The 18,267-nt window shown below is 42.7% G+C and overlaps 1 protein-coding gene across 2 annotated transcripts in view; it reads left to right on the top strand.

The window, feature by feature from the left end:
* LOC147688996 (ATP-dependent translocase ABCB1-like) overlaps positions 1-18,267 on the top strand; it is a 684,547-nt gene that overhangs the window by 393,276 nt on the left and 273,004 nt on the right. For both annotated transcript variants that reach the window (XM_086941883.1, XM_086941882.1), the window contains exon 14: positions 1,019-1,222. In XM_086941883.1, the coding sequence (XP_086798009.1) occupies positions 1,019-1,222 (204 nt within the window). The remainder of the gene's footprint in view (positions 1-1,018; positions 1,223-18,267) is intronic.

The raw sequence follows: 18,267 nt of genomic DNA, 5'->3' as shown, positions 1-18,267 counted from the left end.
CTTCCATTGTTTATCTCAAATTATACAATGAAAATAATCAACAATAAAATCTGCCTACCCCTCATTACTTTAACCCCTTGGACGCAGATTTATTTTCTGCGCTGTGCGGTAGAAATAAACCGCGGACGGGATTCGTACGGGTTCCGGTCATCGCGCGCAAACGCCCACCATGACGCATGACGGGGCGGGAGCCATCATGAGCATGCAAGGGGCAAATTAACTTTTGCCACTGTGCTCTGCATTGTAGTGGATTTGAATGGCACATTTGCACTCTTTGCAAATTCATGGCTATAAAGACATTTATCTTGTATTGTGAGACAAGGGACCAAATTCACAAATCTAAGTTGTAATTTGAAAAATTATTTTTTCACATGGATGCTCCATGCAGTATATTTCTTCCTGTGAGTTATAAGTTGGCATTCCAGGACTGGAATGCCCTGGAGGTTTGTGAACAAGCAGAAATGTTCACAGATGTGTATATTCACCAAACATTATCCTACTACTTCCCACTCTGAAATGTGTTGAATTCTTTACTTCTTTGCAAGAAAGGAGTACGTCCGGGGTGTAAAAGAGAAGGTGATATCACTCAAAATTAGTGGGGCTGTACGAAGAAAATGGTTCTCCAGAAAGCAACATATTTTTTGATTAAGAAAACAAACTTACCACATGAATTTGTACTCTACTTTGTTTTTTCCTCATACAAAAATATGTGTGTGTACATTTTTGTTTAAGAATGAGGAACTCTCAAAACATTTACTAGAAATATGCCCATAAATGTGTAACATGTTAAAGTTTACAGGAGTAACATGGCATTTTTGAGTGAATTACAAACAGTTGTAAATCAACACCCACACAAGGTTGTAAAGTGGGCTTCCAAATTTAAGGATGCTTTGAGAATGAAACCTACTTTTTTAAGGTCTACACTGACATGGCACTATTTCCTTCAGTACATAGCAGAACAAATGTTGTAAACATGGTACACTTCTACTATCTGTATCACCAATTGTATTTTTTGTAGAGTCATAAAAAAGACAGTGATGTAGAGGATGTTGAGACAGAAGACGAAACAGATGATGACCTTGGAAACGTTGATGACAGTAGTCCAACTATCAGTCCAAAACAAAACACAGACAGAAGACAGAGCGTATTCAGTGTTATCTCAAGAAGAAAGTCATCTATCAAGAAAAGGAAATCTAAGAAAAAAAGAAATACGGATCCGGAGGTGAGCTTTTTGGTGTATACTTAGTATTTTGACCGAAAGTGAGACCTCTATCCAAATGCCAGTTTCAAGAAATGTTGAAAGAATTCCACCAACTATATAAAGTGATTTGGTTCTCATGGATGTCAATTTGAGCATGCCAAAGGTCGCATCTGTGGCCCCTGACCAGCACCTTGCTACCCCTGTTACTGCCTTTGTGACTCCTGGCCCAACAACAGAAGCTAAACAGTCGGCAGAAGAGTATTTTTTTACATTCTGCTGCCCAAACTGGGAACCATTTCTGTAAAGTAAGTAAGTAATGCGAACTCTTCTGAAAAATCAAAACAAGTGAAACAAGAACACACGTTGCTAAACAGCTCATGTTTCATTGTTGTGGCTGTCTGAAGAGTCTATTTGAACTCTTTTTACTAATAAATGTAAAGGGCAGATGTGCAGGATCCGGGCATTGAGTGCCAAAGGATCGGGGGTCACTTGCAAATAAATAAAACCTTCATGGGACAAAATTCAAAGTAAAATCATCAAGGTGTATTTAAAATGTATGAGTGCAAAACTCAGTTAAATACAAATCTGAATTAATAATGCATAAAAAGAAATCCGATTGTAAAGAAATTATCATATCTCAAATTATAATTCAAGAAATACTAGCATAATCTACTCAGGTCATCGGTCTAAGGAGCAAGAGCTCTGACATGAAGTCTGCCTCATAGAAAGAAGCCAAGGGTAAAGATATAATTCTGCAGACAGTCTAACATGGACACTGCACAGTTCGAAAAGGCTGTGGCGTCCGCCACAGGTAAGAGCAGTGTGGCGGGGTGGAGGCGGGGTGGGGGCCGGAGACCTAGACATACGACGGGATAAGTAAAATATAACCAAACACTTACCTTGCGCTGCCCGCGTCGCTGACTTGGCGATGCAGCCAGCGCAATGTAAGTAGCTTTATTTCTTTTTTTATTTTAAGTTAACTTATCCCGTCATATGTCGTGTTCACTGTCCCCCACCCCGCCCGTCCCCGCCACGCCACTCTTACCTGTGGCAGCCGCCACTGTGAAAAGGCACTGAAAATCTAATTGTGAAGTCAGATAACAGCCTGGCATAGAGAAGTCTCAGTATGAAAACAGGAAAAGTCTAATTATAAAACTTCAGAGCAGTCTGACAAAGGGAGGACTTAGTTGTAAGGCTAATAAAGATCTGCCACGCATTCCAGAAAGGGCACATTTTATAGTTTCAGACAAAAGAAAAGAAACTCACTTTCCAAGGCATAAAGTGGCATCATATGGCTGGACTAAAATAGATACATGACATAAACCATTCAAGATTGTAGAAATTGTGCCACACAAAAAAAAGATGACTTTAGAAAATGCATGCAGCATAAATAAAGGTTAAACGCCCTTTACCGTACAAACAAGTGAAAAGACATTGACTACCTAAGCAAACGAAAGAGTAAACCATTTGAAGTACAATTGTGACATGAGCAGCTGCAGTCCTTGAAAATTACAGCATGCAAGAACATCTCAACATGCTTTCCTCATAAGGCACACATTTAAATACAGTTCATTCAGTGCATGAAAACAACACCATAAAATGAATCTCTTTTTGTCGATTTTATGAAACAAACTAAAAAACAGAGAAGAGAGATATTCACGTATAAAATGTGTTCATGCAATTTGAAAAGCAACATTTTCTTCAGCAACGTTAAAATGGACGTCAAGTAAGCTGTGGCCCAGTAAATTTAATTTGCTGTAGTAAATGAACATTATTGTCTAATTACTAAAATTATTCTGTCCTTATAAAGAGTTAAAGTGCCTTTCAAGTGGTCATGAATCAAAATATTTTAACAAAAATAAGTAATATTGTAAACCAATAAAATAACAGCTATTGATTTTTTAAATTTTTGTAAAACATTTTCTTCTGATATATCTATATATTTTCCATTGTTGGTGTACTTTAGTAGAACTAATATTTCACGACCTTTTTTGGTAGACATAATTAAGGTTCCTAGTTTTGTTCTCTGTTTTGTAGAAATATCCTCCACTTCAAGCGAAAGGAAAGTGTACTCTTTTGATGAAATATCATGTCAGCTCCTAGTTAAAAGACACAAGACATCTAAAAGTTGTTTTACTAACTCCTATGCCATATTATATTATTTGTGTGTTTGTTATGGGGTTCTTATCGTCTAAGGTCATATAATATCACCTTCAATTATGTCAATGAGGTTAAAGGATGTTTGAGGACGCTTGCGCTACCACTGGTGAATCGATGTCTACGATGTTGGTATTCTCGTCTCCCAGCACTGGCGCAATTATTTCTGGTAATAGGGTCAAGTAGATACTTCCTGTCGATAGCAACATATACAGCTTTGTATTCTTGCTTTTCTCTTCAGTCCACCCTGCCCAGGACTGCTCAAAATGATGTTTCATGCATGCTCCATATACTATTACACAGTGATATTAAGATGTGAATACCTAAACTGAAAATCGTAAGGGCCATGGTAAACATAATTTGTAAAAAGTGCCTGAGGATTTCTGAAAAGCAAGTGCATTTTATATACAATAAATGCACTCAAAAATCAAGACTACAAATAGTGTCCAGACTACAAATACTGTCCCTACTCTTATTTTTCAGTGGTTTATCTTTGTAAACATTAGCAAGAAGAACATCTTCAGATCTTTCATGTTTTCGAATTTCAAAGTGATGAACAACTCTGGTTGAAAGCCACTCAGATCTAACTCCACAGCTTTTAATGCATTGTAGGACACTTTTATTTAACTATTTGGACAAAATATCGTGTCAAGAATACAGAGGATAAAAATATAGTGAAGGTAAGTTTGTATGGGTTAACAAAGTTGTATTTTACTTAAATCCATATCTATGTACCTTGAAAATATATATATCTTCTAGGTACGTTGATGTGGCGTTACGAAGAGTAAATCTATACTTCCCTATATGCACTTACCTTCTTGAGACAACCTTTGTTTATGAACAATGCCTGCACAAAGTAAGGCAAGCAGTTTTCAGCTTATGATCAAACAAAAAGTATTGGTTTAAGAAGGAAGATCTACAGGAGTTTATCTCAAAGAGTATGTGGGGTACATTTGTCAAATTGCACAAACTTCCCAGACATGTGACCAGTGCAGGCACAATTCTGTCCTGTTTGGTCAACTGCCAGGTATTTGTCATTGTATTGACACTGCAACATTAAGGAGTATGTAACTATGGGTCGGCCGGCTGGGATGGCTGCTGAATGTTTGCTCTTGCATCACACCATTTCTCATGAGCCATGCCCATCGGTAGTATGGCAGCACTTAGCAAAGCAGCACACCTGAAGTTGGCCTATGTGAACAAAGTTCAGTGAGGATCTAACTGCCGTTGTCTGAAGTGCTCATGCTCAGCAGATGTATTCTCTCCCACACAACGTTGCTCAAAAACCCTGTAAAACATCTCAGAGGCTGATTCACAAAGGAAAACTTAGACCGGAAGTCTAATTTTGGACCTAAAGTCTAAGCTTAGGGCTAATTCATAAAGGGAAGTTTAGACCTGAAGTCTAAATTTAGATCAAAATTCAATCTTTAGACCTAAAGTCTAATTTAGACATGAAGTCTTACTTTAGACCGGAAGTTTAACTTTAGACCCGAACTCTGAAGCACTGGACTGGTTCAAAGTCAAAAGTTCAAGCCAACCACGATGGATCACAGGTTAGATACAGTCCCAGATTAGTCTTGATGAAGGGTTAACTTCTCCAGTTTTGTGCCAAGAGTTTTGTTTGCATTAGAGAGGGCCACAGGCAACAAGGGGTCAGAGTGGTGGGCAGAGCATCCTGGGTGTTGCAGGTGAGTGGGCTCGAGCTTTGCCCTTGCTGTGCGAAGAGACTGGCTGGTGGCAGCTCTTGCTAAACTTCGGTGCCAGCTGTATAGTCTTGGTAGCAGGCAGCAGATCAGCACAGCAAGGCAGCAGTTCCTTTAGAGCAGCAGTCCAGCAGAGTGGCAGTCCTTGTAACAGCACAACAGTCCTTTTTCCTAGCAGAGTATACACAAGAACAGAAGTGTACTGAAGAGTTGCTGTCTGGTGTCCTCTTTTTATACTCACGTGCCCAGGTTCGGGAAGGGGGGAGAAGCTTCTATACAGTAGCTTTGAAGTGCATGAAATCTCCTACCTCCGCTGTCCTGGCTCCAAGCTGACTGTAGTATTAATGCAGGGTCGTTAGGCCCTTTGTGTGAAGGCAGAGCACTGGCTATTTAATTGTAAGTGGGGCTGTGCTCAGTTCTGACTGCATCCTGTCCGCAAACGTCCCACCAAGGCACACCTAATCCCTTTATAGTGTGACTGTCTGGGAGGAATTCACAAAGTCTTACTGTCAGATACACATAGCCATGTGACCCAAGACAGGTTACAGGCACAAAAGAGCAAAGGGAAGGGAAATGCCAACTTTCTGAAAGTGGCATTTTCAAAATTGTAATTTAAAATCAGACATCCCGATAAGGTAGGATTTTAAATTTCTATTCCAGAGACACCAAACTTGATCCAGTAATCTCTTCCCAGTTAGAAATTACACATAAAATGTAATAAGGCAACCCCAATGTTATCCTAGAAGAGGCATTGGTCTTGCAGTAGTGAAAAATGTATGTAAGAGTTTTTCACCACCAGTACATGTAAAATTTAAAAGTGCATGCCCAACTTTTTAAATACATTGCACCTTCCCTCTGGGATGTCCAGGGACTACCCTGGGGATGACTTGTATGTATTAAAAACTGTAGGGGTGGGCGTAGTTCGCGAAGTAGCGCTACGCGTAGCTTTGCAAAGTGCACTTCGCACTACGTGAGCTACGCGTAGCACTTTGTGAACTGCGTAGTAGAATGTTCGCACTATGCAAGATGTCGTTTTCAATGCTTGCACAGTGCGGACAAGCATCCAGAACTGTGCAATCATTGGAAAAAGGCATCTTGCACAGTGCGAGCTGTACTTTTCTGCCGCTCGAGTATATTTTTACTCGAGCTGCAGCTTTCTCAATGCGGACTGGTAGTTTCTCATCACGAGCGGTTGCGAGCAAGCGGGACCACTCGCAATGAGAAACCTGACCTCCCCACATTGAGAATCTCGCCGAGAGGTTTATTTTCTATGCTCATGATCGCGAACAAGGAGAAAGTCTCGCGAGGATGTCATTTTGCTTGCTCGCCGCCAACTTGACGTTGAGAACCTCGAGCAAGCAAAAAATGACAGCTGCACTAAGCTGCGCTATGCTACGCATGTTTGAACTGTGCTACGTGCAGTTCGCGTAGTGCGAAGTTGCGCAAACTTCGCAAAGTACACGAGCGTAGCGCAGTGCTTTGCCCAGGGTTATTAAAAAGGAAGGTCTGTGCCTGGCAAAAGGTTTATTTTGGCAGATTGAAACGGCAGTTTGAAACGGCATACACAGGCTCTGCAATGACCGGCCTGGACCATGTTTAAAAGGCTACTTAAGGGGGTGTTACAATCAGTGTGCTGGCCCACTGGAAGCATTTAATTTATAGGCCCTGGGGAAAAAAAATGTATTGCCACTTTACTAGGAAACTATGAATAAAATAAATATGCAATTGGGTTTAAGCCAATTTAACCATGTTTAGGGGAGAGAGCAAAAGCAGTGGTTAGCAGTGGAAAAGTGCACAGAGTCCTGAAGCAAAGAAAACAAATTCAGCAAAAATAGGAGGAGGAAGGCACAAAGTCTGGAGAGACAGTATGAGTCTGAGGAAACATGGACTACAGTGACTCAAACATAATAGTGGTCTGTACTTGCAGCAGTGAATAGCTCTTGCTTGGCTATGTTACCAAATGACCAAAGAGGTGAAAGATCTTAAATCAGCTGTGTTTTGTAGCTTTTATTTCCATAGAACAGTCTTGTAGTTGTTCCTCATTATGGCCCATTTAAGACTGACTCTCAGTGGTGTCAATGTTTTTATATTGGCCCTGGCTCTTCTGTTGGATATGTTTCATATTTTACAGTGATTTTAATTTTAGATTTTCACTTAGGCTGGACTAATCCAAACCGATGCATCGACAAACACAGGCTAGGTCTTTTAACATAACAGACTCATTTGAAAAGGGTTTGGGGCCAGAGTCCCTTTCTTAGTGCAGACCAGACATGAAATCTGTTTGGGATTTACAAATCAACACATATGGCAATTTGGATTGGTTTGTAACAAAAAAGTATAGCAACTCAGCCCAATGAGCTTCCTTGCGTTACTGTGCATCAGGGTGACATTCAATGGATGATGCATGGACATTTTTGGGCATCCTCCCAGGGGTGTTGATGCAAATCCATAACTACAAAGAATTGTAAAATACATGAATTTAAGCAAAATACTTGCACCTACCTCAGGTTGGTATAACCAGGAGACATACTTTTTCTCCTTATGTTTTCTTCTTTGCATGCTTGCTGCATTCTGCACACCTCCCAGCACAAAAACTATGCAGACCACAATGCAGACATCCTTGCACTATGGCATTGGGCATGGCCTCACTGCATGCACCAGTGCATGGAGAGAAAAGAACTGTGTAATTTATTTGCAATATTGCTGCCCTCTCCAGTTCCCACAATACAGCACATTAAGTTTGCAACCCTGCGTTGAGTAAATCTGGGCTCAGGTCTTGGAAACATGTTGAGAACAAAACACCTTTATATACAAATACACTTATTTGTCTGATGACTATGCAATTGCAACAAAACTAGATTTTTTTCCTGCACCCTAAAGTCGAAATAAAATTGAAGGTTTTTATTGTTTGCAATTTTTTTAATACACATGGAAAACTCAACAATGAGTAAAAACAGATCTTTGAGCAGAAACCATTTTACAGGAAGCAGCAAAACAATCAAAATTGCACTGCAAAATTCTATATTCGGAATAGAGAAAAGCATTGCGGTGATAGAAAGAGCTAAACCCCAGTGTCCCGGCCAGTTAATGCATCCATCATCCAGAACCGGATGGATGCTATACCTAGCAGTGCCCCCACCTCTGTGCATCATTCGCTACCAATGTCATCTCCAACAGACTGATGTTTAAAACTCCCACAACCAGTCCCAAGGATCTGGGACCTCACTTGAAAGCTAAGAGCAAGCCCGCTCCAATGCAGCCAAGGACACAGAGAAAAAGTATAAGCCTGTGAATGTTGAGGGATGGCGAGCGTTTGTTCCAGCATAATCCGCTTTGGATACCACACAGCCAGTTTTTGAGGGGCATAAGTTTTCCCATGAAAGCCCAAAATAAATACAGAGTAAGACAGGAGGCAAAGACATGAACCACATTAGCCCACTCGAGCCTGCAGCAAAAACAACAAACATCTACCCAAAGCCTCATAAAACCCAGGCATTAAGGAGTATAGTAAAAGTCGTTTATGCATTTAATATGATGCACAACATGTTCAAAGGGTATGTCCCAAAAATGTGTTGCGCCTCAAGGCCCCATCTGTTACCTCTGTATTGAGGAGTTGATTCCATTTAACCACCCTTACCTGAAAAGGATCAACCGAATGATCCCATGAGAAAGAATAAATTAGACGGTAAACCAGATCGATATTTCTATTTGCTGGAGCTTTTATTACCAGCTATCATAGGGAATTATCAGAATGCCTAATCTCATCTTTATTGAGACTAGAAATGAAGTGTAGTAGTTGAAGATACACATATAAACAAGTATGTGGAAGAAAAACTGCTGCCTCAGATTCTCAAAAGAGAGAAGGATGTCCTCCTCAAACAGTTGACTCATAATAGAGAGTTTGGCCCTCTCCCAATTCTCCCAGAAACAATAAAGAACACAAGAGGGTAAGTTGGGGTTATATCCTAAATATGTAAGCTGATTAAGCGGAGTAATGTTAGGAAATCTTTGCCTAAAAAAACCTCCAAATAAAACTGAAAACCTTTGAAGTCTTAAATAGGGTTCTCTTGAATTATATTGTGTGGACGGTACCAACACCTGGAACAATCGATTTCCTTAATGGCAAAAAGTCACCAAACATATACCAGTGTACCCACATTCCCCCCTTCAAAATCAGACAAAGTCGAGAAAAAATAAATGAGGTGGGATAATAAAACTGAAAAACAGGGAACAAACCCCCACCATTCTCTTTAGGCTGTTAAAACAACTGTATCTTACAACGAGGCTTCCTATAACACGATATACACCCCTGCAATGAAGGTTCAATCTTATTACAAAAAAGCTGGTGGGAAAAAAGAGGTACACACCGGAAAAGGTAAAGGTACCTCGGGAGAATCATCATTTTGTTAAGATTACAGTGACCGATCCAGCCTAGATGAAGAAGGTTCCACTTGGTGAAGGAATTAACTGTATGTTGCTACAGCTTAGCTTATGTGTAGATAACGGTACCCCCAGATACACCACTGACTGCAGTGGGGGGTGACTAGGTCTTATTTGAATTTAACATATATCCAGAAGCTGTCATGTCATCTTCTTAAGCTAGAACCTTAACTTCAAACTGGTTTATTCTTAAGGGCATGATATCCTTGGATGATTTGAGGGAGTGAATAAAAGGCTCAATATATAATGCAAATAACTAAGGCGAGAGAGGACACTTCTGTCTGTATAACCAGAGCAGTGGATCCTTGCTTTCAGTCCGGTATAAACTCGACAAACTCTGGAGACAACACCTGAGCCTGTAAGGATTGCAGGTAGGTTCCACAGGAGCGTCAGGAATCCGAAGAATATTCCACAGCCTTCCCCTACGGCCTTCCGACTCTATCAAACACTAGAGTACGAGAGACACGCCAGGGGAAAACAGGGAGACAAAACAAGGAAAGTTGGGGGAAAAAAATGTGTTCAATGGTGATCTTCAGGCTGGATGCATGGTACTTCAATGGGGGAACTGGTCAACAGGTAGGCTGCAATAAAAGGTGAGTAAGTTTTCTATCTAATGACACACTACACTGATATCACTAAGACACCTTTATACATAGAAACATCACATACCCAAGGTTTCCTAACTTGTTGCTGAATTAAACTTGTGGAGTCTTATATAAGGAACTTCATCTGGAGCTGTGGCAAAGATGACATAATGTGTTAGTGAGTAATTATTAACTAAATAAAGGCGCTGTTACCGTGATTCCCTGTAGTGAAGATGAAACTGCACCCACTCTGGTCCACGCAAGAATCACACCAAATACACGAAGTTGAATCTCAGGACTTGAATCCAGTAAGGGGATTTAATAAAAACAAAAGGGGAGTTTAGGGCTAATAGTGAAGGACAAACTTAAGGGGGGGGGAAGAATGGACACTAACTAACTATCTAATGGGTAATGAGAGAAATACAGAAACACAAACCGGGCAGCAGAGACCAAGCCCGGCTGCCGGGTAGAGGTATTCCAGGGAGGCGGTATCGGAATGAAGCCCGAACGGACAACGGAGAACAGGCCCTGCTGTCAGACGAAGCACACTCCGGAAAGAACACAAAGCTGAGCCCAGCCGGATGGCGGGGCAAAACCCGGCCGCTGGGCGGGACTCAAGGGCCAGGGGGAAGAAGGTTCACGGAGAATATCGTGAACAAGCAGCAATATGGGAAACAGGCACCCAAACTATGAACGCCTATAGACAGCTAACCGCTGCCGATCATAAGCGCAATCCGGAGCCCGCTCAGGAACGCGGGGGCCGGGAACGCTCTCTTCGGTACAGCGTACAGCAAACAGGAAGATCCAAACAATACGGAAGTCAGGCATCAGTAGCAAGACGGATACGGAAACGAATGGAGCTTGACGCAAGAACGTGAAGCGTCGCTCCTTGGTTCATGGTGGTCTAAATAGCACATTTTTTAAAGGGGCAGTGTCATAGGAGTCTCAAGGGGACAGTGTCATAGGAGTCTCGAGGGGACAGTGTCATAGGAGTCTCGAGGCATGACAGTACACTCCCTCCACAATGTTTCCCTCCTGATTTGGGCCTGTCAGGATGTTTTTGATGATACACTCTTAGCAATCGAGGTGCATGGATATTGGAAACGGGTTCCCACGTGCGCTCCTCAATACCATAACCCTTCCAATGAACCAAGTATTGTAATGTATTCCTCACTCTACGGGAATCTAGGATGGCCTAAACCTCATATTCTTCCGAATCTTGAAGAGTTATAGGAGCAGGTCTTACAGGTACTTTAGTCCCAGGTTCAACCGGTTTGAGTAGTGACACATGGAATACTGGATGAATCTTAAACGATGGAGGAAGAATCAGTTTCATGGCAACAGGATTGATCACCTTTTCCACCTTATAGGGACCTATGTATTTGGGGTTAAACTTGCGTGGACCCCCCCAGAGTAATGTATTTTGTGGAGAGCCAGACCTCATCTCCTGGTACGTAAATAGGTTCCAATCTCCTGTGTAGGTTTGCTCCTTCTGTGTATCTCACCTTAGCCATTTCAAGACTCTCTAATGCTTTCTTCTGTACTTCATGTAGTCTCTCTACCCTGTCGGAAGCAGCAGGGGTTGGACACTCAGGAGGAATACCGGAGGGTAACAACTTAGGGTGATAACCATATGAGCAAAAGAAAGGAGAGGTGTTGATGGAGGAGTGTGTACTGTTGTTGTAAGAGATTTCAGCTAACCAGGCTAACTCATCCCAATCCTTTAGGGTTTGCAACATCTGATTCCTTAAGTATTGTTCAAAACACTGGTTAACTCTCTCCGTTTGACCATCTGACTGTGGGTGGTGACTTGAGGACAAACGGACGTCTATCTGGAGTAAAGAACATAAACTCTTCCAGAATCTTGACACGAAATTGGGCTCCTCTGTCGGACACAGGATAGAAGGAAAACCATGAAGTCGAACTATCTGTTGCATGAATATGGATGCCAGTTCTACTGCAGTGGGTAATCCTTTCAAAGGCACGAAATGAGCCATCTTTGTGAATAGGTCTACTACCACTAACAAGGTATTATTCTTCAACTTCGTGAGCGGTAGTTCCACTATCAAATCAAGTTACACAGTATGCCAAGGGGCAGAAGGAGAGGGTAATGGCATGAGAAGGCCCACGGGATTGAGGCGTGATACTTTGGTTTGTGCGCATACATAAAATGTCTTCACAAATTGTTCAATGTCTTTAAGCATATTAGGCCACCAAAAACGGTCACGCACTGCTTCGGTGGATCTTTTGATCCCTGGATGACCTGCTATCGGATGAGAATGGTACCACTTCAGAACTTGATCCTGTAACTCCTTTGTCGGTAACACCACTCCCCCTTGTACCTACATAAGTCCTCCTCTCATTGACTTTTCATGTGACCCTACCACCTGCATCATGTCTACCGAGGCTTGGCTGTTTCTAACCTGTGTTAGGAATTCATCCTCAGTCTGTATGTTTCCTATGATATTGGCTCTGGGAATGATATAGGTCTGCTCTATGTGGTCTGAAGGGGGTTCAAATCCCAATCGTGACAGGGCATCCGCTTTGCCGTTTTTCCTCCCAGGTCTATATTGGACAGTGAAGTCGAATTCACTAAAATATTGAGACCAACGTAATTGTCTCATGGACAGTGCCTTGGCTGATTTGAGGTATTGGAGGTTACGATGGTCTGTATATACTACAGCAGGATGTCTAGCCCCCAAGAGGTACTGCCTCCACTCTTCAAAGGCCTTTTTGATGGATAAAAGTTCCTTGTCCCCCACGGCATAGTTATATTCAGAAGGGGTGAACTTATGTGAGTAATAGGCAACCGGATGACACTCGCCTGACACCGCATCCGCTTGGGATAGTACACCTCCCACAGCCACTTGAGAAGCGTCCACCTCCACCACAAAGGGCAGTGCAGTATCAGGATAACGCAAAACAGGGGCACTAGTGAAAGCCTCTTTTAGGAGCCGAAAGGAAAGATCTGCCTCACAGGACCATACAAAGGGAACACCTTTCTTCAATAGAGCTGTAATAGGTGATACCAAGGCTGAGAAATTACGGATGAACCGTCGATAAAAATTGGCTAGACCCAAAAAGCTTTGGATTTCTTTTACTGAACGAGGAGCAGGCCATGCCAGAACAGCCTCCACCTTGGAGGAATCCATACTAAGACCCCTAGGGGAAACAGCATATCCCAAAAAGGGTACCTCCCTGGTGTGAAAAGTACACTTTTCTAGCTTGCAATATAGATGATTGTCTAGCAAACGTTCTAACACGTTGCGTACATGTTGTTGGTGTTCAGTCAAGGTAGAAGAACAAATTAACAAGTCATCTATGTAGGCAATCACATAGATCTCAAGCATGTCCTTTAATACTTTATTTATGAAGAATTGAAACGCCGCAGGGGCATTGCATAGCCCAAAGGGCATCACAAGGTACTCAAAGAGACCGTATTTGGTGCAAAAGGCAGTTTTCCACTCGTCTCCCTCCTTGACCCGCACCAGATGGTAAGCCCCACGTAAGTCTAACTCAGTGAAAAATTGGGCATTGCGGATTTTGTCAAGGAGAGAGGCGATAAGAGGTAGAGGGTAATGGCTCTTTATTGTAACAGCATTTAACTGTCTCCCTCCTTGACCCGCACCAGATGGTAAGCCCCAAGAAAGTCTAACTTAGTGAAAAATTGGGCATTGCGGATTTTGTCAAGGAGAGAGGCGATAAGAGGTAGAGGGTAACGCTCTTTATTGTAACAGCATTTAACTTCCGATAATCAATGCAGCAACGCAGACCCCCTTCTCGTTTTGGAATAAAGAATAAAGAGGAAGAGGCCGGGGAACGAGACTGTCGGATAAACCCTTTTTCAAGCATGGAGTCCAGATAGTCACGTAAATAAACATTCTCCTTTTCAGTAAGGGCGTAAACTCTGCTGCATGGAATCCTAGCCCCTGCCTCGAGATCAATACGGCAATCGTAGACCCTGTGTGGGGGGAGAACCTCTGCTTCCTTAGCATCAAAGACTGCCTGTAGGTCTTGATAACAGGGCGGTAGAGCAGGACTATTCTCATTACAGTCGCTGCCTATGTGTAATTCATCCACAGCTGCCCCAACTAAAGGTGGAGGTATGACAGGAGGGAACGTTACGGTAGAAGTCTCCCAATTGATGTTAGGGTTTTGAGACCTCAACCACGGAATACCCAGCAGCACCGGGAATTGTGGAGAGCAAATTAAATCGAACATTACTTCTTCATGATGATCAGGATCTATTGTCATGTGTAATGGGGTGGTACATTGCGTTACAGGACCAGAACTGAGAGAACTGCCATCGATGGTGGTAACATTACTGGCTATCTCCTTTTCTGTAAAAGTTATCATATTCTCTTTTGCCCACTCTAGGTCCATGTAGTTCCCCGATGCCCCCGAATCAATCATTACCAATACATGCAAACCAAGTGCACCTTGAGTCAGATGTGCAGAGACATATAAATGATTAGTGGGAGTAGTGATAAGGTCAGAGGAAGAGACTGTAAGACCAGACCTACCTGGGTTCCTCGTCTCACAAGAACTCAGGCTTCCTAGTTTCCTGAAAACTTTGACTGTGTGGGTTTTACCGGGCATTCCCGCAGAAAGTGACCTGCTTTACCACAACATAGGCAAAGTCTAAGTGTTCTTCTCCTCTGTCTTTCCTCCGGAGTCAGGGGTCCTTTAATTATACCTATCTGCATAGGTTCGCTATCGTCGCTGGGTTTTTCTGGAACACTCTTTTTCTCCTTTGTAGCAACATATCAGTACTCATGCTTCCCTCTCTCTTTCTTCCTTTCTTGAATTCGATGATCAATCTTTACTACCAAATCAATCAACGCTGTACAGGAGGTGGGGAGATCAACTATTTGAGATAAAGCATCCTTTAAATCATACTGCAGACCCCTGTAGAATATGGTACTACGTTTTTCTTCGGGCCAGTCGGATTCGACCACCAGCCTACGAAATTTAGTTATATAGGTCACTAGATCATGAGTACCTTGTTTAAGATCTAGTAACTCCGTATCAGATGAATGAGTATACATATGTCTGTCAAATAGTTTGCGGAATTCTCGCCTAAAGGATGAGTAGCTATGTAATAATGGGTCATCCCTGTCTACTAATGGTATCGCCCAATCAGCCGCAGACCCACTAAGGTATGAAATTACAAAAGCTACTTTGGCCTGGTCTGAGGGAAAACAGGTAGCTTTACAGGAAAACTGCAGTTGACATTGGCTAAGGAAAGCTGCGCATCGCGCTGCGTCTTCTGCAAATCTTTCAGAGGGTGCTAGAGGTATGACAGGGGGAGTGGTTACTTGTACCACCGGCGTTCCCCCACCTGTTGCCCCCGCAGTCTGATGTCTTTGGATAGTGTCTACTCTTGTCATTAGTGTTTGAGTTTCAACCTGCAAATTTCCTAACATACCCGCTAAATCTGCCAAAGGTAATGCTTCGAGATCCATGACGCTCGGGCAGAAGCACCACGTGGGCTTCACGTTCTGTAAGGATTGCAGGTAGGTTCCACAGGAGCGTCAGGAATCCGAAGAATATTCCACAGCCTTCCCCTACGGCCTTCCGACTCTATCAAACACTAAAGTACGAGAGACACGCCAGGGGAAAACAGGGAGACAAAACAAGGAAAGTTGGGGGAAAAAAATGTGTTCAATGGTGATCTTCAGGCTGGATGCGTGGTACTTCAGTGGGGGAACTGGTCAACAGGTAGGCTGCAATAAAAGGTGAGTAAGTTTTCTATCTAATGACACACTACACTGAAATCACTAAGACACCTTTATACATAGAAACATCACATACCCAAGGTTTCCTAACTTGTCGCTGAATTAAACTTGTGGAGTCTTATATAAGGAACTTCATCTGGAGCTGTGGCAAAGATGACATAATGTGTTAGTGAGTAATTATTAACTAAATACTGGTAGTAATAATATAGTCTAATTTGTACACTTCTCACTTTAGCTGTTTTGTAGAAGGCTTGAAGAAACATTCACTAACTGGTGTCATGCAAAGAACCTTTAGCCCACTTCTTCTGATGGTTGTATGACCGTATATAGAAACCAAAAAACATATATTCAACCTTATGTATGACAAGCCTTATTATAAAAATATATAAGTAGAGCAAAGGCGCTGTTACCGTGATTCCCTGTAGTAAAGATGAAACTGCACCCACTCTGGTCCACGCAAGAATCACACCAAATACACAACGTTGAATCCCAGGACATAAATCCAGTAAGGGGATTTAATAAAAACAAAAGGGGAGTGTAGGGCTAAGAGTAGAGGACAAACTTAAGGAGAGGGGGGGGGGGGAAGAATGGACACTAACTAACTATCTAATGGGTAATGAGGGAAATATAGAAACACGAACCGGGCAGCGGAGACCAAGCCCTGCTGCCGGGTAGAGGGATTCCAGGGAGGCGGTGTCGGAATGAAGCCCGACCGGACAACGGAGAACAGGCCCGGCTGTCAGGCGAAGCACACTCCGGAAAGAACACAAAGCTGAGCCCAGCCGGATGGCGGGGCAAAACCCGGCCGCCGGGCGGGACTCAAGGGCGAGGGGGAAGAAGGTTCACGGAGAATATCGTGAACAAGCAGCAATATGGGAAACAGGCACCCAAACTATGAACGCCTATAGACAGCTAACCGCTGCCGATGATAAGTGCAATCCGGAGCCCGCTCAGCAACGCAGGGGCCGGGAACGCTCTCTTCGGTACAGCGTACAGCAAACAGGAAGATCCAAACAATACCGAAGTCAGGCATCAGTAGCAAGACGGATACGGAAACGAATGGAGCTTGACGCAAGAACGTGAAGCGTCGCTCCTTGGTTCCTGGTGCTCTAAATAGCACATTTCTTAAAGGGACAGTGTCATAGGAGTCTCGAGGGGACAGTGTCATAGGAGTCTCGAGGGGACAGTGTCATAGGAGTCTCGAGGCATGACAGAGACTAGTCCAGCGGGCTCCATGGACCTCACAAAAGAAGGGCCAGGAGACCCACTCAAAGGCCTTCTCAGCATCTAAAAGAACCATATCCACGGGTCCACTGCCAAAGAAAGGCTATCTCTAGGGCAGTAATTGCTGCTTTGACGTGTGATGTTGTGTCACATCCCGGAATGAAGTCATGCTGGTTTGAATCCACCAGCCCAATGATTACTACAGATAGTCGATTAGAAAGGATTCATATATAAATCCTTGAGTTTGCATTAATTAAAGAGATTGGGTGAAATAACCCTCAAAGCATAACATATTTCCCTTTTTTTAGGAAAATAACAATGTTGGTCTACCCCAAAGATTCAGGAACATGGCCAGAATCATCAAAGGATTTAAACAAATCCCTAAGAACTGGGGGGGAAAATACAAGAACATGAAGTAAAACTCCAACAGAATCTGATCAGGACCGCAGGACTTACCTTAGGCTAAAGAACCAATGGCAATTTCCACCTCAGAAAGAGTCATAGGTGCTTATAGGTTAGACCTCTGGATATGACTCAAGTTATGAAGGAAATAACACCCAACAAATTACAAAATATCTTCATCGGAGGAAATACATTCCTCTCGATAGAGTTATTGATAGAAAATAGCAACTGGGTCAACATCAAGCTCCCATTTCTCACTACGAATCTGCTGATTGGTATAAAGCTAGAACTATCATTCACTCTACAAGAGATTATCTGCCCCATCTCTTCACTATTTTCAAAACTAACCATTTGCCTAGCGCAGCAGTTTTTCACCATCTGATCCCAAATTCGCTTCCTAAGAGAGGCCGGTAGAGCGTTAGACAGTTCCAACAAAACCTCAATCCAGGGCCCATCCCTAGTGATGATGCAATGTTCCAGATTGGTCTCTAAAGAACTGAAAGTCCAACAGGCTTCAGCCTCCTCCAATATTGCCATCCTCTCCTCGCATGCAGCAAACTGGAGCATTTGTCCCCAACACAAAGCCTCACATGGGTCCCAGACAACAAAAAGTGTGGCTGTACCGATTTTAAATTTCAAAACTCACATAAATGAGAGTTCATGAGCAGATATAGCCCTCATCAAGTAAGAGTTTACATTTAATTGTCCATCCAGGAGGCCCTGATGACTGAATAGGAACACTGAGTTGGATGATCAAATGGAGAATTGTGATTGGATATAGCCCTTGGATTAGGAATCAGCTTCAAGGATGAAACCAA

The sequence above is a fragment of the Lissotriton vulgaris genome, chromosome 10 (genome assembly GCF_964263255.1).
Source record: "Lissotriton vulgaris chromosome 10, aLisVul1.2, whole genome shotgun sequence".
Lineage (NCBI taxonomy): Eukaryota > Metazoa > Chordata > Amphibia > Caudata > Salamandridae > Lissotriton > Lissotriton vulgaris.
This window is presented reverse-complemented; position numbering and strand designations above follow the sequence as displayed.